The sequence below is a fragment of the Salmo trutta genome, unplaced genomic scaffold, assembly GCF_901001165.1.
Source record: "Salmo trutta unplaced genomic scaffold, fSalTru1.1, whole genome shotgun sequence".
In the NCBI taxonomy this organism is placed as follows: domain Eukaryota; kingdom Metazoa; phylum Chordata; class Actinopteri; order Salmoniformes; family Salmonidae; genus Salmo; species Salmo trutta.
Genome location: NW_021822884.1, coordinates 51,465 through 74,243, shown reverse-complemented (window position 1 = coordinate 74,243; position 22,779 = coordinate 51,465). Strand labels below are relative to the sequence as shown.

Here is a 22,779-nt window from a genome sequence, read left to right as displayed (position 1 = left end):
AGAAGGCACACCTGTTAATTGAAATGCATTTCAGGTGACTATCTCATGAAGCTGGTTGAGAGAATGCCAAGATTGTGCCAAGCTGTCATCAAGACAAAGGGTGGCTACTTTAAAGAATCTTAAATATGAAATATATTTTGATTTGTTTAACACTTTTTTGGTTACTACATGATTCCATATGTGTTATTTCATTGTTTTGATATCTACACTATTATTCTACAATGTAGAAAATAGTAGAAATAAAGAAAAAACCCTTGTGTTCTAAAACTTGTGACCAGTAGTGTAGAGAACCATACTGCTACTGACAGGTGGCATGCATTCCAAATGACACAATATTCCCTGTAGAGTGCAGGGCTCTGGTCTAAAGTAGTGCACTATATAGGGAATAGGGTTCTATAGGGCTCTGGTCTAAAGTAGTGCACTATATAGGGAATAGGGTTCCATAGGGCTCTGGTCTAAAGTAGTGCACTATATAGGGAATAGGGTGCCATTTGAGACACAGAACTGGAAACTGTGCTGATGTAAACATCTAGAGAACATGGAACTGTACCATCAATACAAGGTAAACATCTAGAGAACATGGAACCTGTACCATCAATACAAGGTAAACATCTAGAGAACATGGAACTGTACCATCCTAACAAGGTAAACATCTAGAGAACATGGAACTGTACCATCCTAACAAGGTAAACATCTAGAGAACATGGAACTGTACCATCCTAACAAGGTAAACATCTAGAGAACCTGAACTGTACCATCCTAACAAGGTAAACATCTAGAGAACATGAACTGTACCATCAATACAAGGTAAACATCTAGAGAACATCAATACACAGCTAATAGGAAGGGACACAGAGGTCTGATACATAATAATTCAGAATTACTTCACAGTACAAGTTGACAGTAGTGTGTGTGTGTGTGTGTGTGTGTGTGTGTGTGTGTGTGTGTGTGTGTGTGTGTGTGCACTTCTTCCCAATGACAATGCTAATGATAGCCGATTGACTACAAACTATGTTTCTGATCGATAGCGGTCCTCAGTCGTCCTGGCGTGATGTCATTTAGTTGTTGTTTAGGACCCACCAGGAGGCTGAGAAGAGAGGGAGAGAAGGGAGGGAGAGAAGAGAAGGAGAGAAGGAGAGAAGGGAGGGAGAGAAGAGAGGGAGAGAGGAGGGGAGAAGAGAGGAGAGAAGGGAGGGAGAGAAGGGAGGAGAAGGAAGGAGAGAAGGGAGGAGAGAATGGAGGAAGAGAAGGGAGAGGAGAGAAGGGAGGGAGAGAAGGGAGGAGAGAAGGAGAGGAGAGAAGAGAAGGAGAGAAGGGAGGGAGAGAAGGAGGGAGAGAAGAGAAGGAGAGAAGGGAGGGAGAGAAGGGAGGGAGAGAAGAGAAGGAGAGAAGGAGAGAAGGGAGGGAGAGAAGAGAGGGAGAGAAGAGAAGGAGAGAAGGGAGGGAGAGAAGGGAGGGAGAGAAGGGAGGGAGAGAAGAGAAGGAGAGAAGGGAGGAGAGAAGGGAGGGAGAGAAGAGAAGGAGAGAAGGAGAGAAGGGAGGGAGAGAAGAGAGAGGGAGAGAAGAGAAGGAGAGAAGGGAGGGAGAGAAGGGAGGGAGAGAAGGGAGGGAGAGAAGAGAAGGAGAGAAGGGAGGGAGAGAAGGGAGGGAGAGAAGAGAAGGAGAGAAGGAGAGAAGGGAGGGAGAGAAGGGAGGGAGAGAAGGGAGGGAGAGAAGAGAAGGAGAGAAGGGAGGGAGAGAAGGGAAGGAGAGAAGGAGAGAAGGGAGGGAGAGAAGGGAGGGAGAGAAGGGAGGGAGAGAAGAGAAGGAGAGAAGGGAGGGAGAGAAGAGAGAGGGAGAGAAGAGAAGGAGAGAAGGGAGGGAGAGAAGGGAGGGAGAGAAGAGAAGGAGAGAAGGAGAGAAGGGAGGGAGAGAAGGGAGGGAGCGAAGGGAGGGAGAGAAGAGAAGGAGAGAAGGGAGGGAGAGAAGAGAGAGGGAGAGAAGAGAAGGAGAGAAGGGAAGGAGAGAAGGGAGGGAGAGAAGAGGAGAGGGAGAGAAGAGAAGGAGAGAAGGGAGGGAGAGAAGGGAGGGAGAGAAGAGAGGGAGAGAAGAGAGGGAGAGAAGGGAAGGAGAGAAGAGAAGGAGAGAAGGGAGGGAGAGAAGGGAAGGAGAGAAGAGTGCGAGAGAAGGGAAGGAGAGAAGAGAAGAAGAGAAAAGCGTGAGAGAAGGGAGGGAGAGAAGACACACTTACTCACAAACACTGATCCATTACATAATAAACCGCTTCCAAATCAACATGTCTAAACTGTCCTCCTCAGAATCAATGTAACTCCCCGGGAGGCCGGAGTGCAAAGGGGATCGTGTTCAAGGGAACAGAGGACTATATTGACTGAGCTGGCAAGATGGAACCAACAGAAGACTGCTTCTCTGGAGATCAGTTGGTAGAGCATGATGCTTGAAATACCAGGATCGTGGGTTCAATTCCCGGGACCACCACCCATATGTATGACTGTAACTTGCTTTGTATAAAAGCGGCTGCTCAATGGCATATAGTTAAGCAATAAGGCCCGATGGGTTGTGGTATATGGCCAATATACCACGGCTAAGGGCTGTTATTATGGACGACGCAACGCGGAGTGCCTGGACACAGCCCTTAGCCGTGGTATATTGACCATATAGCACAAACCCCCAAGGTGCCTTATTGCTATTATAAACTGGTTACCAACGTCATTAGAGCAGTACAATTACATGTTTTGTCATACCCATGGTATACGGTCTGATATACTACAGCTGTCAGCCAATCAGCATTCAGGGCGCTAACCCCCCCCCCCCCCCCCCCAGTTTATAATTGTTACAGAATCTCCCTGCCGAGGGCGTTACAGGACGCTATATCACTGTGTTGTGTGCACATTTACTTTCTGGAGCTACTCTGTCTGGCTCTCACTCATCCTTCTCACGTCTGAGATCATATCTCCTTCGAGAACATGGCTTCAGCCAATCAGACAACAGCTGATATTTCCTCCAGAACATGGCTTCAACCAATCAGACAATAGCTGATATCTCCTCCAGAACATGGCTTCAACCAATCAGACAATAGCTGATATCTCCTCCAGAACATGGCTTCAGCCAATCAGACAATAACTGATATCTCCTCCAGAACATGGCTTCAGCCAATCAGACAATAGCTGATATCTCCTCCAGAACATGGCTTCAGCCAATCAGACAATAGCCATGTGTCTCACCCCTGTGCACACTCTAGCCATGCAGTCTCTCCAGGTCCTGATTGGCTAGCCAGCCTGACCCAGGCTCTCAAAGGGAGTAAATATTGCCCGTACCAGAACTGTCTTTTTTTTCAGTCTGTGAGCGTGGTTGGACTTTAGTACATGGGAATATTTTATCCACATGTACATCTTCCTCAATGTGTTTAAATGAACTTCCTGTGTGTTAATTCTTGGGCTGCTTTATTCCCCTCTAACCAGGGACAGAGTCCGTTAGTCACAAACCAGTCCAATACGTAGAACCGGGTCGCTCACTGTCAATATTAGTCCCAGAAGTGCTAACTCAATCAACATGGTAGCCCAGGCAGGCTTAAAGGTCAATTGCAGTCCAAAAATAAATAAAACATGTTTTCTGTGTTTTGTATCATATTGTACAACAGCTGATGAAACCAACACTGTAAAAGTGTGAAAACATTTGATCAGTGTTTATTTCCTGATAGATGCTGGTTGAAAATACAATCTACACAGGACCTTCTAATCAGCAGCTGTCCATGGGCGGGAGTTCCACCTTGCCTGGTGACATCACCCTGCGGTAAATTGGTTAATAGACCAATAACAAAGAGAGTTCCAAACCTCTCTGCCAATAACAGCTAACTTTAAGGTTGTTTTTTTCGCTCCCCACAGTCCCAGCAAAATTCTTACTTGAGAAATAGTATTTTGCTAAAAAAATATATTTAGTCTAGTTTAATGGAAAAATATTACAGTAGCTAGGTTTCCATTCAATATGTGACAGATTTTCATGCGAATATTCAAAAATATGCTAATCTTCCCACCAGAGATGTGTTTCCATCAAACGGACTTTTTGCAGATAGAAGGCTGTGAGTCCGTGACATAAAATAAACTTTTGCAGTTAAACTCCCATCTACCAAATTAAAATTAGAATTTAAATGTGTTTCCATCTCATTTTCAACTCTACTAGATGGTTTTGTCACAAACAATTTGAGTTATATAACGAATGTGCCCACTCAGGATTCCACAGTATGAGATTATTATGGATAAGAGCGATATTATTTGTATATTTGTCAAAATGGCAGCCAAGCAATCCATCATCATCATGTCACCAGAATAAGACTCTCAATATTTATTGGAAAGGAGAATCAAGCTCATCACCGTGCACTTTCACCACACACCCTGGGAAGTTCATCAGTTATTTCATCTGTAACCTAACAATCTGAATCCCAAATCTTAGTGACTCCAAGTTTACTTTGATTTGGTGGTTATTATTTCAATATTTGCTCGTTAAAAGGTGTTTCCATTGCTATTTCTCGACTAATTTACATTTACATTACATTTTAGTCATTTAGCAGACGCCCTTATCCAGAGCGACTTACAGTAGTGAAGGCATACATTTCATTTCATACATTATTTTTCTGTGCTGGCCCCCCGTGGGAATCGAACTCACAACCCTGGTGTTGCAAACACCATGCTCTACCAACTGACACAAAAAGATCCCACAAAAAGATCCCACCATGTCAAATGAACAAATTGTTTGGCTTTTATAAAATTGTACCGGTATTTCATGTTTCCATTAGCCTCGGTCGTAACCATCCGCATTAAATAGTTGGATAGATATCTGGTTAATAAGGAACTAAATTGTCATCCCCCCCCCCCAAAAAAAAATGGATTTGATATTGATGTAAAAACTGCTGCATTGGACCTTTAAGACAATGTTCAGAACATGTGAAAGAATTCAGTGTGAATCCCAGGTGTGTTATTGATTGATGTACCACATGTTCAGAATTCAGTATGAATCCCAGATGTGTTATTGATTGATGTACCACATGTGAAAGAATTCGGTATGAATCCCAGATGTGTTATTGATTGACGTACCACATGTTCAGAATTCAGTATGAATCCCAGGTGTGTTATTGATTGATGTACCACATGTTCAGAATTCAGTATGAATCCCAGGTGTGTTATTGATTGATGTACCACATGTTCAGAATTCAGTATGAATCCCAGATGTGTTATTGATTGATGTACCACATGTTCAGAATTCAGTGTGAATCCCAGGTGTGTTATTGATTGATGTACCACATGTTCAGAATTCAGTATGAATCCCAGGTGTGTTATTGATTGACGTACCACATGTGAAAGAATTCGGTATGAATCCCAGGTGTGTTATTGATTGATGTACCACATGTGAAAGAATTCAGTGTGAATCCCAGGTGTGTTATTGATTGCCGTACCAGGCACCAGCATGGTGGTCATGAGCTCCGGTGTCTCCAGGAAGTCCACGTTGCCTCTCTGGAACGACTTACTGTAGTTCGTCTGGAGATGGCTGAAAAGACAAAAACACTTCAACTTTCCAAGTGCTCAAAGTGCTTTTACATTCAAGTCGTAAGGTTTACATTTTTACATTTTAGTCATTTAGCAGACGCTCTTATCCAGAGCGACTTACAGTAGTGAATTCATACATTTCATACATTTATTTATTTATTTTTTCTGTACTGGTCCCCCGTGGGAATCGAACCCACAACCCTGGCGTTGCAAACACCATGCTCTACCAACTGAGCCACAGGGACCATAGATGTTTACCCCAAGAAGAATTCCCCCCCCCAAAAAAAAAATTGATGAATTCCTGGTAAACAAGTTGGAGCATTCGAAACAGCAGGCAGAGAGTCATATCTTCTTATCCCAGGTTTTATTTCATGAGTAGTTGAACGGATGTTTTTCGACTTCACATGATGTCTTCCTCAGAGGAAGTCTCACAGTGGGGACAAACTGGAGAGTCAAAACATGTCAAGTGCTGTAATTTAGTTTCCACTGATAATGATTGTCAGCTAGAGAGAAAGACTACTTACTTCTTCCACACGTGGTTGTGTTCCCAGAACTCGTACAGAATGAAACGGGACTCTTTAGCCAGTCGCTGAACTGCCACACTAACCACAGAAGAAGAAGAAGAAGAAAAAGTGTCTTATTAGCATGTAAGTGACATACATGTAGGATTATACAGCTTGTACTTTAAAAAAAATCAGCTTAGACTGATTTTGGTTCAGATTTGTTTTCCAGTCACTAAGTAGATTTGTCAAACATGTTCGTCAACTATGTTTTCCTTTCAGCTTTGTGTTTTATTCCCAGAGAAATTCATTAGGATTTAGTCAAACTACTGATTGAAACACTGGCAGGATTCTTGTTGTTTTGGGAATTGTTAATGACAAGACTTCTTTAATGTCATTCCATCCTGTAGGCTACTCTCTCTTTCTCTCTTTCTCTCTCTTTCAATTCAATTCAAGGGCTGTATTGGCATGGGAAACATACATTTCTCTCTCTCTCTCCCTCTCTCTCTCTCTCAAAATCAATAACATGTATTTATAAAGCCCATTTCACATCAGCTGATATCTCAAAGTGCTGTTACAGAAACCCAGCCTAAACCCCCCAAACAGCAAGCAATGCAGATGTAGAAGCACGGTGGCAAGGAAAAACTCCCTAGAAAGGCAGGAACCTAGGAAGAAACCTGGAGAGGAACCAGACTATGAGGGGTGACCAGTCCTCTACTGGCTGTACTGGGTAGACCAGAGGAACCAGGCTCTGAGGGGTGACCAGTCCTCTACTGGCTGTACTGGGTAGACCAGAGGAACCAGGCTCTGAGGGGTGACCAGTCCTCTACTGGCTGTACTGGGTAGAGAGGAACCAGGCTCTGAGAGGTGACCAGTCCTCTACTGGCTGTACTGGGTAGAGAGGAACCAGGCTCTGAGAGGTGACCAGTCCTCTACTGGCTGTACTGGGTAGAGAGGAACCAGGCTCTGAGTGGTGGCCAGTCCTCTACTGGCTGTACTGGGTAGAGAGGAACCAGGCTCTGAGAGGTGACCAGTCCTCTACTGGCTGTACTGGGTAGAGAGGAACCAGGCTCTGAGGGGTGACCAGTCCTCTACTGGCTGTACTGGGTAGAGAGGAACCAGGCTCTGAGAGGTGACCAGTCCTCTACTGGCTGTACTGGGTAGAGAGGAACCAGGCTCTGAGTGGTGGCCAGTCCTCATTCTTCAAGATGTTCAAACGTTCATAGATGATCAGCAGGATCAAATAATAATAATCACAGAGGTAGTAGAAGGTGCAACAGATCAGCCCCTCAGGAGTAAATGTCAGTTGGCTTTTCATAGCCATAGTATTCAGAGTTAGAGACGGCAGGTTCGGTAAGGAGAAAGAGAGAGAAAGACAGAGAAAGATGCCTGCCAGTGAGACTGAGTCACATACCCCTGCTGTGCCACATGGCATTTCTAAAGGCTCTGTAGCTATACAACACAACTACAACACAACTACACGTACAATCTGTATTTCCTCTCCTCTCCTGCCTCCTCCAGATTATCCATATTGTGCATAACTCTCCCACTAATTTGACTGATCAGCAAAATCAGTGAGAAGCAGTAAGCATGCTGTACTCTGCTCACCTTTACTGTGTAAACACCACGTATGTCTCTGACTATACCGATGAAGGGGTTAGAGTGTTGGGCCAGTAACCCAAAGGTCGCTAGTTTGAAAACCCCGAGTCAACAAGGTGAAATAAATCTGTTGATTTGTGTCTCAGGGGGAGTTGGGATATGAAGAAAAACAAAACACATTTATAATGTACATGTGTGAAATAGCACACATATAAAAACCCACCAAGATATTAAACTGGCTTTTTTAAACCCCCAGTATTAGACTTAATGGGCCTGAAAAACTAAAATGTTTCTATTTACTACAGGAAGTTGTTGTTGAAAGACAGAGTTGTAGTGTATGAGCTCTTACTGCAGGCAGCCGGTCTGGGCGCAGGCACACTCCATGTACTGTCTGAGAGCCAGGCGAAACTCATCCAGCTCCTCCTCCAACACATTCAGCTGCCTCTGGACTATCAGGATGTGCTGGGAGGGGACAGAGGAAAGACAAGGCAGAGGACAGACAGGACAGGGGACAGAGGACAGACAGGACAGAGGAAAGACAGGACAGGGGACAGAGGACAGACAGGACAGGAGACAGAGGACAGACAGGACAGGGGACAGAGGACAGGGGACAGGGGACAGACAGGACAGGGGACAGACAAGACAGACAGGACAGAGGACAGACAGGACAGGGGACAGACAGGGCAGGGGACAGAGAACAGACAGGACAGGGGACAGACAGGACAGGGGACAGACAGGGCAGGGGACAGAGAACAGACAGGACAGGGGACAGACAGGACAGACAGGACAGGGGACAGAGGACAGTGAATATTAGACAGGGGTGTGAGGGAAGCTATCTGGGAGGGAGTAGGCTTCCTCCTAGGCTGTCACTAAGGACAGACCTTCAGCTGACGGTGGTGGGACCATGGGACTTGTTATCCTGACATGTCCTCTGTGAAAGGTTTACCCCATAGAAATACAACCACTAGAATGGCCATAGCCCTTACAGACCCATTACAGACCTATTGACTTGAATGGAGACACCCATTCTAGTGATTCTATTTCAGTGGTTTACCCTCTATGCACTAGTTAAATTGCAGCACAGTAATTGGAGATTGGTAGGATCAGGCGTTGTGAAAGTAGTTGCATCATCGGGCCTGCCACCCCGGGGCTAAAGGTGCCCGCGGTGCCAGCAACATAACAACACATAAACAACACATAAACAACAACATAACAACACATAAACAACAACATAACAACACAGGAATAACAACATGACAACACATAAACTACAACATAACAACACATAAACAGCAACATAAAAACACATAAACAACACATAAACAACAACATAACAACACATGAATAACAACATAACAACACATATACTACAACATAACAACACATAAACAACAACATATAAATAACAACACATAAACAGCAACATAACAACATATAAACAACAACAAAAACAACAACATAACAACATATAAATAACAACACATAAACAACAACATAACAACGCATAAACAACACATAAACACCAACATAACCCATAAACAACACATAAATAACAACATAACAGCAAATAAACAACACATTAACAACAACATAACACATAAACAATAACATAACACATAAACAACACCATAACAACAAATAAACAACAACATAACAACACATAAACAGACATGGGATAATAACAGCTCATATTATTATCCCTCAGGGGTGCGTGCTCAGTCCCCTCCTGTACTCCCTGTTCACCCACGACTGCATGGCCAAACACGACTCCAACACCATCATTAAGTTTGCTGACGACACAACAGCGGTAGGCCTGATCACCGACAACGATGAGACAGCCTATAGGGAGGAGGTCAGTGACCTGACCGTGTGGTGCCAGGACAACAACCTCTCCCTCAATGTGATCAAGACAAAGGAGATGATTGTGGACTACAGGAAAAGGAGAACCGAGCACGCCCCCATTCTCATCGACGGGGCTGTAGTGGAGCAGGTTGAGAGCTTCAAGTTCCTTGGTGTCCACATCACCAACAAACTAACATGGTCCAAGTACACCAAGACAGTCGTGAAGAGGGCACGACAAAACCTATTCCCCCTCAGGAGACTGAAAATATTTGGCATGGGCCCTCAGATCCTCAAAAGGTTTTACAGCTGCACCATCGAGAGCATCCTGACTGGTTGCATCACTGCCTGTTATGGCAACTGCTCGGCCTCCGACCGCAAGGCACTACAGAGGGTAGTGCGTACGGCCCAGTACATCACTGGGGCCAAGCTTCCTGACATCCAGGACCTCTATACCAAGCGGTGTCAGAGGAAGGCCCTAAAAATTGTCAAAGACTCCAGCCACCCAAGACATGTTCTCTCTGCTACCGCACGGCAAGCGGTACCGGAGCGCCAAGTCTAGGTCCAAGAGGCTTCTAAACAGCTTCTACCCCCCAAGCCATAAGACTCCTGACCATCAGTAGTGCACTACCAGGGTCCCTGGTCTAAAGTAGTGCACTAACCAGGGTCCCTGGTCTAAAGTAGTGCACTACCAGGGTCCCTGGTCTAAAGTAGTGCACTAACCAGGGTCCCTGGTCTAAAGTAGTGCACTACCAGGGTCCCTGGTCTAAAGTAGTGCACTAACCAGGGTCCCTGGTCTAAAGTAGTGCACTACCAGGGTCCCTGGTCTAAAGTAGTGCACTAACCAGGGTCCATGGTCTAAAGTAGTGCACTACCAGTGTACATGGTCTAAAGTAGTGCACTAACCAGGGTCCATGGTCTAAAGTAGTGTACTAACCAGGGTCCATGGTCTAAAGTAGTGCACTAACCAGGGTCCCTGGTCTAAAGTAGTGCACTAACCAGGGTCCATGGTCTAAAGTAGTGCACTAACCAGGGTCCATGGTCTAAAGTAGTGCACTAACCAGGGTCCCTGGTCTAAAGTAGTGCACTAACCAGGGTCCATGGTCTAAAGTAGTGTACTAACCAGGGTCCCTGGTCTAAAGTAGTGCACTACCAGGGTCCCTGGTCTAAAGTAGTGCACTACCAGGGTCCATGGTCTAAAGTAGTGCACTAACCAGGGTCCCTGGTCTAAAGTAGTGCACTAACCAGGGTCCCTGGTCTAAAGTAGTGCACTAAATAGGGAATAAGGTTCCATTTGGGGCATAACCAGTCTGTTGTTGAGAGAGTCAGGGTTTGTTGACAGTAGCAGAAGGGGCTGATGGGTACAGTAAGTGAAAGCTTTCTCCCCTGGGTCACGAGTGAACTCTGAGCTGGTTCTGTACTAATAAAATGCCCTTTAACTGTCTCTCTATCTCTCTCCTCTACAGGCTAATAAAACACCCTTTAACTGTCTCTCTCTCTCTCTCTCTCTCTCTCTCTCTCTCTCTCTCTCCTCTACAGGCTAATAAAACGCCCTTTAACTGTCTCTCTATCTCTCTCTCTCTCTCTCTCCTCTACAGGCTAATAAAACGCCCTTTAACTGTCTCTCTATCTCTCTCTCTCTCTCTCTCTCTCTCTCTCTCTCTCTCTCCTCTACAGGCTAATAAAACGCCCTTTAACTGTCTCTCTCGCTCTCTCTCTCTCGCTCTCTCTCGCTCTCTCTCGCTCTCTCTCGCTCTCTCTGTCTCTCTGTCTCTCTCGCTCTCTCTGTCTCTCTGTCTCTCTCTGTCTCTCTGTCTCTCTCTCTCTCTCTGTCTCTCTCTCTGTCTCTCTCTCTCTCTCTCTCTCTCTCTCTCTCTCTCTCTCTCTCCTCTACAGGCTAATTGGAGCCCGTATGGCTCACAAACAGACTCACACAAGGGCTCAGAGTCCAATGCACATACGTGACGAAAATTCACTGTTTCACTGTAAAATATGATCAATTGGTTACCATACATTCAGTATTTTACCACAGGTTATATGTGAAACTGTTGCACTAGTTAAGTACTATCCAAAATGGACGCCTCCTGAGTCCTGTGGACACATCTATTCTCTAACAACTATCAATATGATTGGTTCCCACATATGATCTGCCGCTGTGTCTATAGTGATTGGTTCCCTCATATGATCTGCTGCTGTTTCTATGGTGATTGGTTCCCACATATGATCTGCTGCTGTGTCTATGGTGATTGGTTCCCACATATGATCTGCTGCTGTGTCTATAGTGATTGGTTCCCTCATATGATCTGCTGCTGTGTCTATAGTGATTGGTTCCCTCATGTGATCTGCTGCTGTGTCTATAGTGATTGGTTCCCTCATATGATCTGCTGCTGTGTCTATAGTGATTGGTTCCCTCATATGATCTGCTGCTGTGTCTACAGTGATTGGTTCCCACATATGATCTGCTGCTGTGTCTATAGTGATTGGTTCCCTCATATGATCTGCTGCTGTGTCTATAGTGATTGGTTCCCTCATATGATCTGCTGCTGTGTCTATAGTGATTGGTTCCCTCATATGATCTGCTGCTGTGTCTATAGTGATTGGTTCCCACATATGATCTGCTGCTGTGTCTATAGTGATTGGTTCCCTCGTATGATCTGGGGACGGTGAGGCTGATGACACATCAATGTGTGACGGTGTGAGGAGATAACAGGGCTCCATCCAAAATGGCGACCTATTCCCTTTATAGTGCACTACATTTAAAAAAAAAAATCAGAGTCAAGCAGGGAACACACACACACACACACACACACACACACACACAGTAGTAGCTCAATGTTGTCCAAACATGCTTTGCTTTCTACACCAAAAAATTCAAAAAAGAGAAATAAAGACTCAGAAAGACGCAGGGAGGAGGGAAAAAAACTACTGGAAGACAAGACAAGTTTCAGACCCACTGTTTCCTTGACAACCATCTGCAGCTGATTCTGAATGTTCCAGGTCTTCTCTTCTGCCATGACAACAAACAGACCAGACAGACCAGACCAGATGGACCAGACAGACCAGACCAGACAGACCAGACCAGACGGACCAGACCAGACGGACCAGACCAGACAGACCAGACCAGATGGACCAGACCAGATGGACCAGACAGACCAGACCAGACAGACCAGACCAGACGGACCAGACAGACCAGACAGACCAGACGGACCAGACCAGACGGACCAGACAGACCAGACGGACCAGACCAGACGGACCAGACAGACCAGACGGACCAGACCAGACAGACCGGACCAGACGGACCAGACGGACCAGACGGACCAGACCAGACAGACCGGACCAGACGGACCAGACGGACCAGACTGAACAGGGTGACGGACAGAACAGGGTGACAGAACGAATACGGTGACAGAATGGACAGGGTGACAGAACGAACAGGGTGACTGAACGAACAGGGTGACAGAACGAACAGGGTGACGGACAGAACAGGGTGACAGAACGAACAGGGCGACAGAACGAACAGGGCGACAGAACGAACAGGGCGACTGAACGAACAGGGTGACAGAACGAACAGGGTGACTGAACGAACAGGGTGACTGAACGAACAGGGCGACAGAACGAACAGGGTGACAGAACGAACAGGGTGACTGAACGAACAGGGTGACTGAACGAACAGGGCGACAGAACGAACAGGGTGACTGAACGAACAGGGTGACTGAACGAACAGGGTGACTGAACGAACAGGGCGACAGAACGAACAGGGTGACAGAACGAACAGGGTGACAGAACGAACAGGGCGACAGAACGAACAGGGTGACTGAACGAACAGGGTGACTGAACGAACAGGGCGACAGAACGAACAGGGTGACAGACAGATAGAAGGGAGAGCTAATGCTAATAGTAGATAAGTTACTGATTTGGTGATTCCTTCCAACACCTCCTCTTCAACTGGCTCCATACGAACCTCCTGGAAGAAACCGGAGATTCAGTCAGTGTGCGTGTGTGCGTGTGTGTGTGTATGTGTGTGTGTGTGTGTGTGTGTGTGTATGTGTGTGTGTGTGTGTGTGTGCGCGTGTGTGTGTGTAGTATGCCTTGCTAAGAAATACTTCAGTAATTTACATGTTTACTGCACTGTGTGACTCATACAAGTCAGTGACCAGTGAGAGAGTGATAGAGAGATGGAGAGAGTAATAAAGAGATGGAGATGGAGAGAGTTATAGAGAGATGGAGAGGGTTATAAAGAGATGGAGAGAGTTTTAAAGAGATGGAGAGAGTGATAGAGAGATGGAGATGGAGAGGGTTATTGTCACGCCCTGACCAGGTGAACTCTGCTATTTTGGTCAGGGTGTGGCATTTCTATGCTTTATTTTCTATGTTTTGGTTATAGCCTTTCTTTGTGTTTTATTTCTATGTTGGGCTCGGGGGTGATTTCCCAATCAGACAGCTGTCACTTGTGAAGTCTGATTGGGAATCACATTTAAGTTCCTTTTCCCCCACGATGTTTGTGGGTTGTTGTCTCTTTTGTTTGAGCAAGTAACGTATCGACGGGTTTTCTTGAATTTTGTGTACATGTTAATTCCATGGTGTTGAATAAACATGTGTTCGCTCCCAGCTGCGTTTTGGTCCGCTTCCTCGTCTCCCGACGACAAACGTGACAGAACAACCCACCGAACCAGGACCAAGCAGCGGGAGGAAAAGGAGCGCGAGAGATGGGCTCGCGAGGGAAAGGAGTTCTGGACCTGGGAGGAGATCATGTCAGGGAAAGGACCCTGGCGGACGGACTCCCAGGTCGAGGAGGAAAAGCCAGCCGGTAGACGAAGTCGCAGGCGGCGGTCGAGGAGGCCCGGAAAACAGCCCCAAGAAATTTTTTTGGGGGGGCTAATGGGGTGGTCCGGAAGGGCAGAGGAAGAGCCCAGACCACTGCTCTCGTGGGGGATGACGGCGGAGGAAGAGAAGGAGATGAGGCGTTTGATTGAGGACCTGCAGAGGGAAGATCTGGAGGAGGTGCCATGGTATGCTGAGTTGCGCGCTGTGTCGCCAGTGCGCCCGCACAGCCCGGTGCGTCCGGTGGACATGCCCAGCACATGCCGTGCTAGGATGGGCATCCAGCCAGGACGAGTGGCTAAACCGGCTCCATGCTTCAGGTCACCAGTGCGTGTTCACAGTCCTGTCTGGCCCGTTCCTGTTCCCCGCACCAAGCCCACGGTGCGTGTCCCCAGTCCTGTCCGGCCCGTCCCTGCTCCCCGCACCAAGCCATGGTATGCAGAGTTGCGCGCTGTGTCGCCAGTGCGCCCGCACAGCCCAGTGCGTCCGGTGGACATGCCCAGCACATGCCGTGCTAGGATGGGCATCCAGCCAGGACGAGTGGCTAAACCGGCTCCACGCTTCAGGTCACCAGTACGTGTTCACAGTCCTGTCTGGCCCGTCCCTGCTCCCCGCACCAGGTTAGTGGTGCGTGTCCCCAGTCCTGTCCGGCCCGTCCCTGCTCCCCGCACCAGGTTAGTGGTGCGTGTCCCCAGTCCTGTCCGGCCCGTCCCTGCTCCCCGCACCAGGTTAGTGGTGCGTGTCCCCAGTCCTGTCTGGCCCGTCCCTGCTCCCCGCACCAAGTCAGTGGTGCGTGTCCCCAGTCCGGTCCGGCCCGTCCCTGCTCCCCGCACCAAGTCAGTGGTGCGTGTCCCCAGTCCTGTCCGGCCCGTCCCTGCTCCCCGCACCAGGTTAGTGGTGCGTGTCCCCAGTCCTGTCCGGCCCGTCCCTGCTCCCCGCACCAGGTTAGTGGTGCGTGTCCCCAGTCCGGCCCGGCCCGTCCCTGCTCCCCGCACCAGGTTAGTGGTGCGTGTCCCCAGTCCTGTCCGGCCCGTCCCTGCTCCCCGCACCAGGTTAGTGGTGCGTGTCCCCAGTCCTGTCCGGCCCATCCCTGTTCCCCGCACCAAGCCCACGGTGCGTGTCCACAGTCCTGTCCAGCCCGTCCCTGTTCCCCGCACCAAGCCCACGGTGCGTGTCCACAGTCCTGTCCGGCCCGTCCCTGTTCCCCGCACCAAGCCCACGGTGCGTGTCCACAGTCCTGTCCGGCCCGTTCCTGTTCCCCGCACCAAGCCCACGGTGCGTGTCCACAGTCCGGCACGGCCCGTGTCTGGTCCACCGGTGCCCAATCATGTTCCGGTCGACGGCTCCGCTCCGGAGCCTGAGCATGCCGCTCCACAGTGGTCCAGTCCGGGCCAGAGGGGTAGGGCTAGGGTGGAGGCAGGGGGAGAAACACGCCCGGGGCCAGAGCCTCCACCGAGGGTGTGGCGCCCACCCGGGTCCCCCCCCTAATAGACTTTAGTTTGGTGCGCCGGGAGTACGCACCGTTGGAGGGGGGGTACTGTCACGCCCTGACCAGGTGAACTCTGCTATTTTGGTCAGGGTGTGGCATTTCTATGCTTTATTTTCTATGTTTTGGTTATAGCCTTTCTTTGTGTTTTATTTCTATGTTGGGCTCGGGGGTGATTTCCCAATCAGACAGCTGTCACTTGTGAAGTCTGATTGGGAATCACATTTAAGTTCCTTTTCCCCCACGATGTTTGTGGGTTGTTGTCTCTTTTGTTTGAGCAAGTAACGTATCGATGGTTTTTCTTGAATTTTGTGTACATGTTAATTCCATGGTGTTGAATAAACATGTGTTCGCTCCCAGCTGCGTTTTGGTCCGCTTCCTCGTCTCCCGACGACAAACGTTACAGTTATAAAGATATGGAGATGGAGAGGGTTATAAAGAGATGGAGAGGGTTATAAAGAGATGGAGAGAGTTATAAAGAGATGGAGAGAGTTTTAAAGAGATGGAGAGAGTGATAGAGAGATGGAGATGGAGAGGGTTATAAAGATATGGAGATGGAGAGGGTTATAGAGAGATGGAGAGGGTTATAAAGAGATGGAGAGAGTTATAAAGAGATGGAGAGAGTTATAAAGAGATGGAGAGAGTTATAAAGAGATGGAGAGGGTTATAGAGAGATGGAGATGGAGAGGGTTATAAAGAGATGGAGAGGGTTATAGAGAGATGGAGATGGAGAGGGTTATAGAGAGATGGAGAGGGTTATAAAGAGATGGAGAGGGTTATAGAGAGATGGAGATGGAGAGGGTTATAAAGAGATGGAGAGGGTTATAGAGAGATGGAGATGGAGAGGGTTATAAAGAGATGGAGATGGAGAGGGTTATAAAGAGATGGAGATGGAGAGGGTTATAGAGAGATGGAGAGGGTTATAGAGAGATGGAGAGGGTTATAGAGAGATGGAGAGGGTTATAGAGAGATGGAGATGGAGAGGGTTATAAAGAGATGGAGATGGAGAGGGTTATAGAGAGATGGAGATGGAGAGAGTTATAAAGAGATGGAGAGGGTTATAGAGAGATGGAGAGGGTTATAAAGAGATGGAGATGGAGAGGGTTATAGAGAGATGGAGATGGAGAGGGTTATAAAGAGATGGAGAGGGTTATAGAGAGATGGAGAGGGTTATAGAGAGATGGAGATGGAGAGGGTTATAGAGAGATGGAGATGGAGAGGGTTATAAAGAGATGGAGAGGGTTATAGAGAGATGGAGAGGGTTATAAAGAGATGGAGATGGAGAGAGTTATAAAGAGATGGAGATGGAGAGGGTTATAAAGAGATGGAGAGAGTTATAAAGAGATGGAGATGGAGAGGGTTATAGAGAGATGGAGAGAGTTATAAAGAGATGGAGAGAGTGATAGAGAGATGGAGAGGGTTATAAAGAGATGGAGATGGAGAGGGTTATAAAGATATGGAGATGGAGAGGGTTATAGAGAGATGGAGAGGGTTATAAAGAGATGGAGAGGGTTATAGAGAGATGGAGAGGGTTATAAAGAGATGGAGAGGGTTATAAAGAGATGGAGAGGGTTTTAAAGAGATGGAGAGGGTTTTAAAGAGATGGAGAGAGTGATAGAGAGATGGAGAGGGTTATAAAGATATGGAGATGGAGAGGGTTATAGAGAGATGGAGAGGGTTATAAAGAGATGGAGAGGGTTATAGAGAGATGGAGAGGGTTATAAAGAGATGGAGAGGGTTATAGAGAGATGGAGAGGGTTATAAAGAGATGGAGAGGGTTATAAAGAGATGGAGAGGGTTATAAAGAGACGGAGAGAGTTATAGAGAGATGGAGAGGGTTATAAAAATATTGAGGTAGTTATAAAGAGATGGAGAGAGTTTTAAAGAGACGGAGAGGGTTATAAAGAGATGGAGGTAGTTATTGTTAAGTGATGACGCTGGAGAGGCGAAGCAGGTACGGGGAGTCAAACATTTAGTATGGAACAGACATGGAACGAGACAGGGACAGCGTCAGCACACGGGTAACACAGACAAATAACAATCAATGCAGCAGCGGGGAACAGAGCAGGGGCACTGACAAATATAGGGGAGGTAATAAACAGGTGATGAGTGAGTTCAGGTGAGTCCAATATCGCTGATGCGTGTGACGAGGGAAGGCAGGTGTGCGTAATTGATGATGGCAGGAGTGCCTGATGCAGGGCAGACTAGCGCCCTCGAGCGCCAGGGGGAAAGAGCGAGAGCAGGCATGACAGTTATAAAGAGATGGCGACGGAGAGAGTACTAAAGAGATGGAGAGAGTTATAAAGAGATGGCGACGGAGAGATTACTAAAGAGATGGAGAGAGTTATAAAGAGATGGAGACGGAGAGAGTTATAAAGAGAAGGAGAGAGTTATAAAGAGATGGAGATGGAGAGAGTTTTAAAGAGATGGAGAGAGTTTTAAAGAGATGGAGAGAGTTTTAAAGAGACGGAGATGGAGAGAGTTATAAAGAGATGGAGAGAGTTTTAAAGAGATGGAGAGAGTTTAAAAGAGACGAGATGGAGAGAGTTTTAAAGAGATGGAGAGAGTTTTAAAGAGACGGAGAGAGTTTTAAAGAGATGGAGAGAGTTTTAAAGAGATGGAGATGGAGAGAGTTTTAAAGAGATGGAGAGAGTTTTAAAGAGATGGAGATGGAGAGAGTTTTAAAGAGATGGAGAGAGTTTTAAAGAGATGGAGAGAGTTTTAAAGAGATGGAGAGAGTTTTAAAGAGATGGAGATGGAGAGAGTTTTAAAGAGATGGAGAGAGTTTTAAAGAGACGGAGAGAGTTTTAAAGAGATGGAGATGGAGAGAGTTTTAAAGAGATGGAGAGAGTTTTAAAGAGATGGAGAGAGTTTTAAAGAGATGGAGAGAGTTTTAAAGAGATGGAGATGGAGAGAGTTTTAAAGAGATGGAGAGAGTTTTAAAGAGACGGAGAGAGTTTTAAAGAGACGGAGAGAGTTTTAAAGAGATGGAGAGAGTTTTAAAGAGACGGAGAGAGTTTTAAAGAGACGGAGAGAGTATTAAAAAGACGGAGATTTAGGGAATAAAACCAGAGAGAGTGGATGGAATAGGGCGCTATATATTTTCCATGTACCTTTTTCTCTAGCCGGTCAATAAGCTTCTGGAGTCTGTTGACCTGAGTCATCCATTGGTTGTCCTCCTCATACAGACCTGGCAGAGTGGGAGCAGAACATACGCACAATGCATTGGCACATTTCCTCTAACCTGGGATAATCGGATGTAACTCGACTCAGTTGGAATAGAATAATGCTGTTTAGGCTGTGTGTGCGTGTTCACATGTCCGTGTGCGTGTGTGTGCGTACTCTAATTCTCTGGGCGATTGACATCCAATGACTTGATGTAGAAAGATACAGCTTCTAATTCAGTTTGAAAAACGAGTTCTAAAACACGAAAAACATGTGAAATAGAGAATATAATCTGATTAAAATAGGGCCATGATTAAAGCAGAAGAAAAAAAAGACAACCAGTCAGTCTGAGTCACCAGCTGGTCCTACAGTATACCAGTCATACTGAGTCACCAGCTGGTCCTACAGAATACCAGTCATACTGAGTCACCAGCTGGTCCTACAGAATACCAGTCATACTGAGTCACCAGCTGGTCCTGCAGTATACCAGTCATACTGAGTCACCAGCTGGTCCTACAGTATACCAGTCATACTGATTCACCAGCTGGTCCTACAGTATACCAGTCATACTGAGTCACCAGCTGGTCCTGCAGTATACCAGTCAGACTGAGTCAGCAGCTGGTCCTACCATATACCAGTCATACTGAGTCACCAGCTGGTCCTACAGTATACTAGTCAGACTGAGTCACCAGCTGGTCCTACAGCATACCAGTGACACTGAGTCACCAGCTGGTCCTACCATATACCAGTCATACTGAGTCACCAGCTGGTCCTACAGTACACCAGTCATACTGAGTCACCAGCTGGTCCTACAGTACACCAGTCATACTGAGTCACCAGCTGGTCCTACAGTAAACCAGTCAGACTGAGTCACCAGCTGGTCCTACAGAATACCAGTCATACTGAGTCACCAGCTGGTCCTACAGTATACCTGTCAGACTGAGTCACCAGCTGGTCCTACAGTATACCAGTCAGACTGAGTCACCAGTTGGTCCTACAGTATACCAGTCAGACTGAGTCACCAGCTGGTCCTACAGTAAATGAGTCAGACTGAGTCACCAGCTGGTACTACAGTATACCAGTCATACTGAGTCACCAGCTGGTCCTACAATATACCAGTCATACTGAGTCACCAGCTGGTCCTACAGTATACCAGTCATACTGAGTCACCAGCTGGTCCTACAGTATACCAGTCATACTGAGTCACCAGCTGGTTCTACAGTATACCAGTCAGACTGAGTCACCAGCTGGTCCTACAGTATACCAGTCATACTGAGTCACAGACTGTGAGTGTGAGTGTGTGTGTGTGTGTGTGTGTGAGTGTGTGTGTGTGTGTGCGTGCGTGTGTGTGTGTGTGTGTGTACCTGAGTTGACCAGGCTGAGAAGCGGGTTGTTGGGAGACAGACTGTTATTTCTTTGAAGCCTTCGGTTGGATCTTCTCCCTGACCACTGGATGGACAGCACATCAGGCTTCACTGGGCCTCGTCTGGGGAACACACACACACACACACACACACACACACACACACACACACACACACACACACACACACACACACACACACACACACACACACAGGGAGAGGCAGGTCAGGAACCTTTCCCTGGTACCATTTTTTAGCCTTTTTTTTTCTTCATTTTTAGTCATTTAGCAGACGCTCTTATTACAGTAGTGAGTGCATACATTTCATTTCATTTCATGCATTGTTAAAAAAAAAATAATTTAAAAACATATTTTTTTGTGCTGGCCCCCCGTGGGAATCAAACGCACAACCCTGGCGTTGCAAACACCATGCTCTACCAACTGAGCCACAGGGAAGGTACCACCCACAGATATACAGTATATGCACACACACAGCTCTCGGCTGTCTACGGCATCCTGGGAGGTGAAGGCGTAACAGTCCTGAGTTAACACTGCCAAAGGGAACAGCCCTGGATTAACACTGCCAAAGGGAACAGTCCTGGATTAACACTGCCAAAGGGAACAGCCCTGGATTAACACTGCCAAAGGGAACAGTCCTGAGTTAACACTGCCAAAGGGAACAGTCCTGGATTAACACTGCCAAAGGGAACAGTCCTGAGTTAACACTGCCAAAGGGGACAGTCCTGAGTTAACACTGCCAAAGGGGACAGCCCTGGATTAACACTGCCAAAGGGGACAGTCCTGGATTAACACTGCCAAAGGGAACAGTCCTGGATTAACACTGCCAAAGGGAACAATAGCATTTTGGAGGGGAGGGATGGGATAGGGAGATAGAGTGTCATAAATACACAACTTTACATCATGATGCTCTTTGGCTGTATAAGAGACCCGTCTCTGACGTCAGCCAGACTGTGATTGGAAGGGTCACTCCGACGGAAGACTGTGATTGGAAGGGTCACTCCGACGGAAGACTGTGATTGGAAGGGTCACTCCGACGGAAGACTGTGATTGGAAGGGTCACTCCGACGGAAGACTGTGATTGGAAGGGTCACGCCGACGGAAGACTGTGATCGGACGCTCTCTCCGCACACAACATCGTCCCTGGCCAATTACATTTTCTGAGATGAGTCTCTAAAAGCACAGGGTCTGTGTCCCAAATGGCACCCTATTCCCTATATAGTTCTGACCAGTTCCCATAGGGCTCTATAGGAAATAGGGTGCCATTTGGGACACAGATAGGGTCTCAGCCACCTGGCTAACTAACTAGCCTCAGCCCAGCCAGCAGTAAAAACATCCTCTAACTAGTCTCAAACCCAGCAGTAAAAACATCCTCTAACTAGCCTCAAACCCAACCAGCAGTAAAACATCCTCTAACTAGCCTCAACCCAACCAGCAGTAAAACATCCTCTAACTAGTCTCAGCCCAGCAGTAAAACATCCTCTAACTAGTCTCAGCCCAGCAGTAAAACATCCTCTAACTAGTCTCAGGCCAGCAGTAAAACATCCTCTAACTAGTCTCAACCCAGCAGTAAAACATCCTCTAACTAGTCTCAGCCCAGCAGTAAAAACATCCTCTAACTAGTCTCAGCCCAGCAGTAAAAACATCCTCTAACTAGTCTCAGCCCAGCAGTAAAACATCCTCTAACTAGTCTCAACCCAGCAGTAAAACATCCTCTAACTAGTCTCAGCCCAGCAGTAAAACATCCTCTAACTAGTCTCAAACCCAACCAGCAGTAAAACATCCTCTAACTAGCCTCAAACCCAACCAGCAGTAAAACATCCTCTAACTAGCCTCAAACCCAACCAGCAGTAAAACATCCTCTAACTAGTCTCAGCTCAGCAGTAAAACATCCTCTAACTAGTCTCAAACCAGCAGTAAAAACATCCTCTAACTAGTCTCAGCCCAGCAGTAAAACATCCTCTAACTAGTCTCAGCCCAGCAGTAAAAACATCAGTTTGCCAAAAGGCCCCTAAAGACTCTCAGACCATGAGAAACAAGATTTTCTGGTCTGATGAAAGCAAGATTGAACTATTTGGCCTGAATTCCAAGCGTGACGTCTAGAGGAAACATGGCACCATCCCTACGGTGAAGCATGGTGGAGGCAGCATCATGCTGTGGGGATGTTTTTCAGTGGCAGGGACTGGGAGACTAGTCAGGATCGAGGGAAAGATGAACAGAGCAAAGTACAGACAGACAACGAAGGAGTGGCTTCGGGACAAGCCTCTGAGTGGCCAAGCCAGAGCCCGAGACTTGAACCCGAGAGCATCTGGCCAGCGGAGTGGTGGCACTGGAATCCTCATCTCTCCCCTGTGGACATTCTCTCTTTCTCCCCTGACCCATCTGTCTATCTCCTCCTTTGAATTCCATGCTGTCACAGTTACCAGCCCTTTCAAGCTTAACATCCTTATC

General features: G+C 47.0%; 1 protein-coding gene and 1 non-coding gene across 2 annotated transcripts; both read right to left on the bottom strand.

The window, feature by feature from the left end:
- Nucleotides 1–209: 209 nt before the first annotated feature.
- LOC115186258 (N-terminal EF-hand calcium-binding protein 1) lies at nt 210–20,444 on the bottom strand (the record flags this gene model as incomplete). The annotated part of the gene is made up of 7 exons (XM_029745927.1): nt 210–1,087; nt 5,447–5,538; nt 6,062–6,139; nt 7,986–8,098; nt 13,386–13,439; nt 18,896–18,972; nt 20,312–20,444. Coding segments are annotated over 7 exons (576 nt in total), but the record flags the coding sequence as incomplete, so codon positions are not given.
- Nucleotides 5,710–5,782, bottom strand: trnaa-ugc (transfer RNA alanine (anticodon UGC)). The gene has a single exon. It is a non-coding gene; the product is annotated as a tRNA-Ala (tRNA).
- Nucleotides 20,445–22,779: the final 2,335 nt, after the last annotated feature.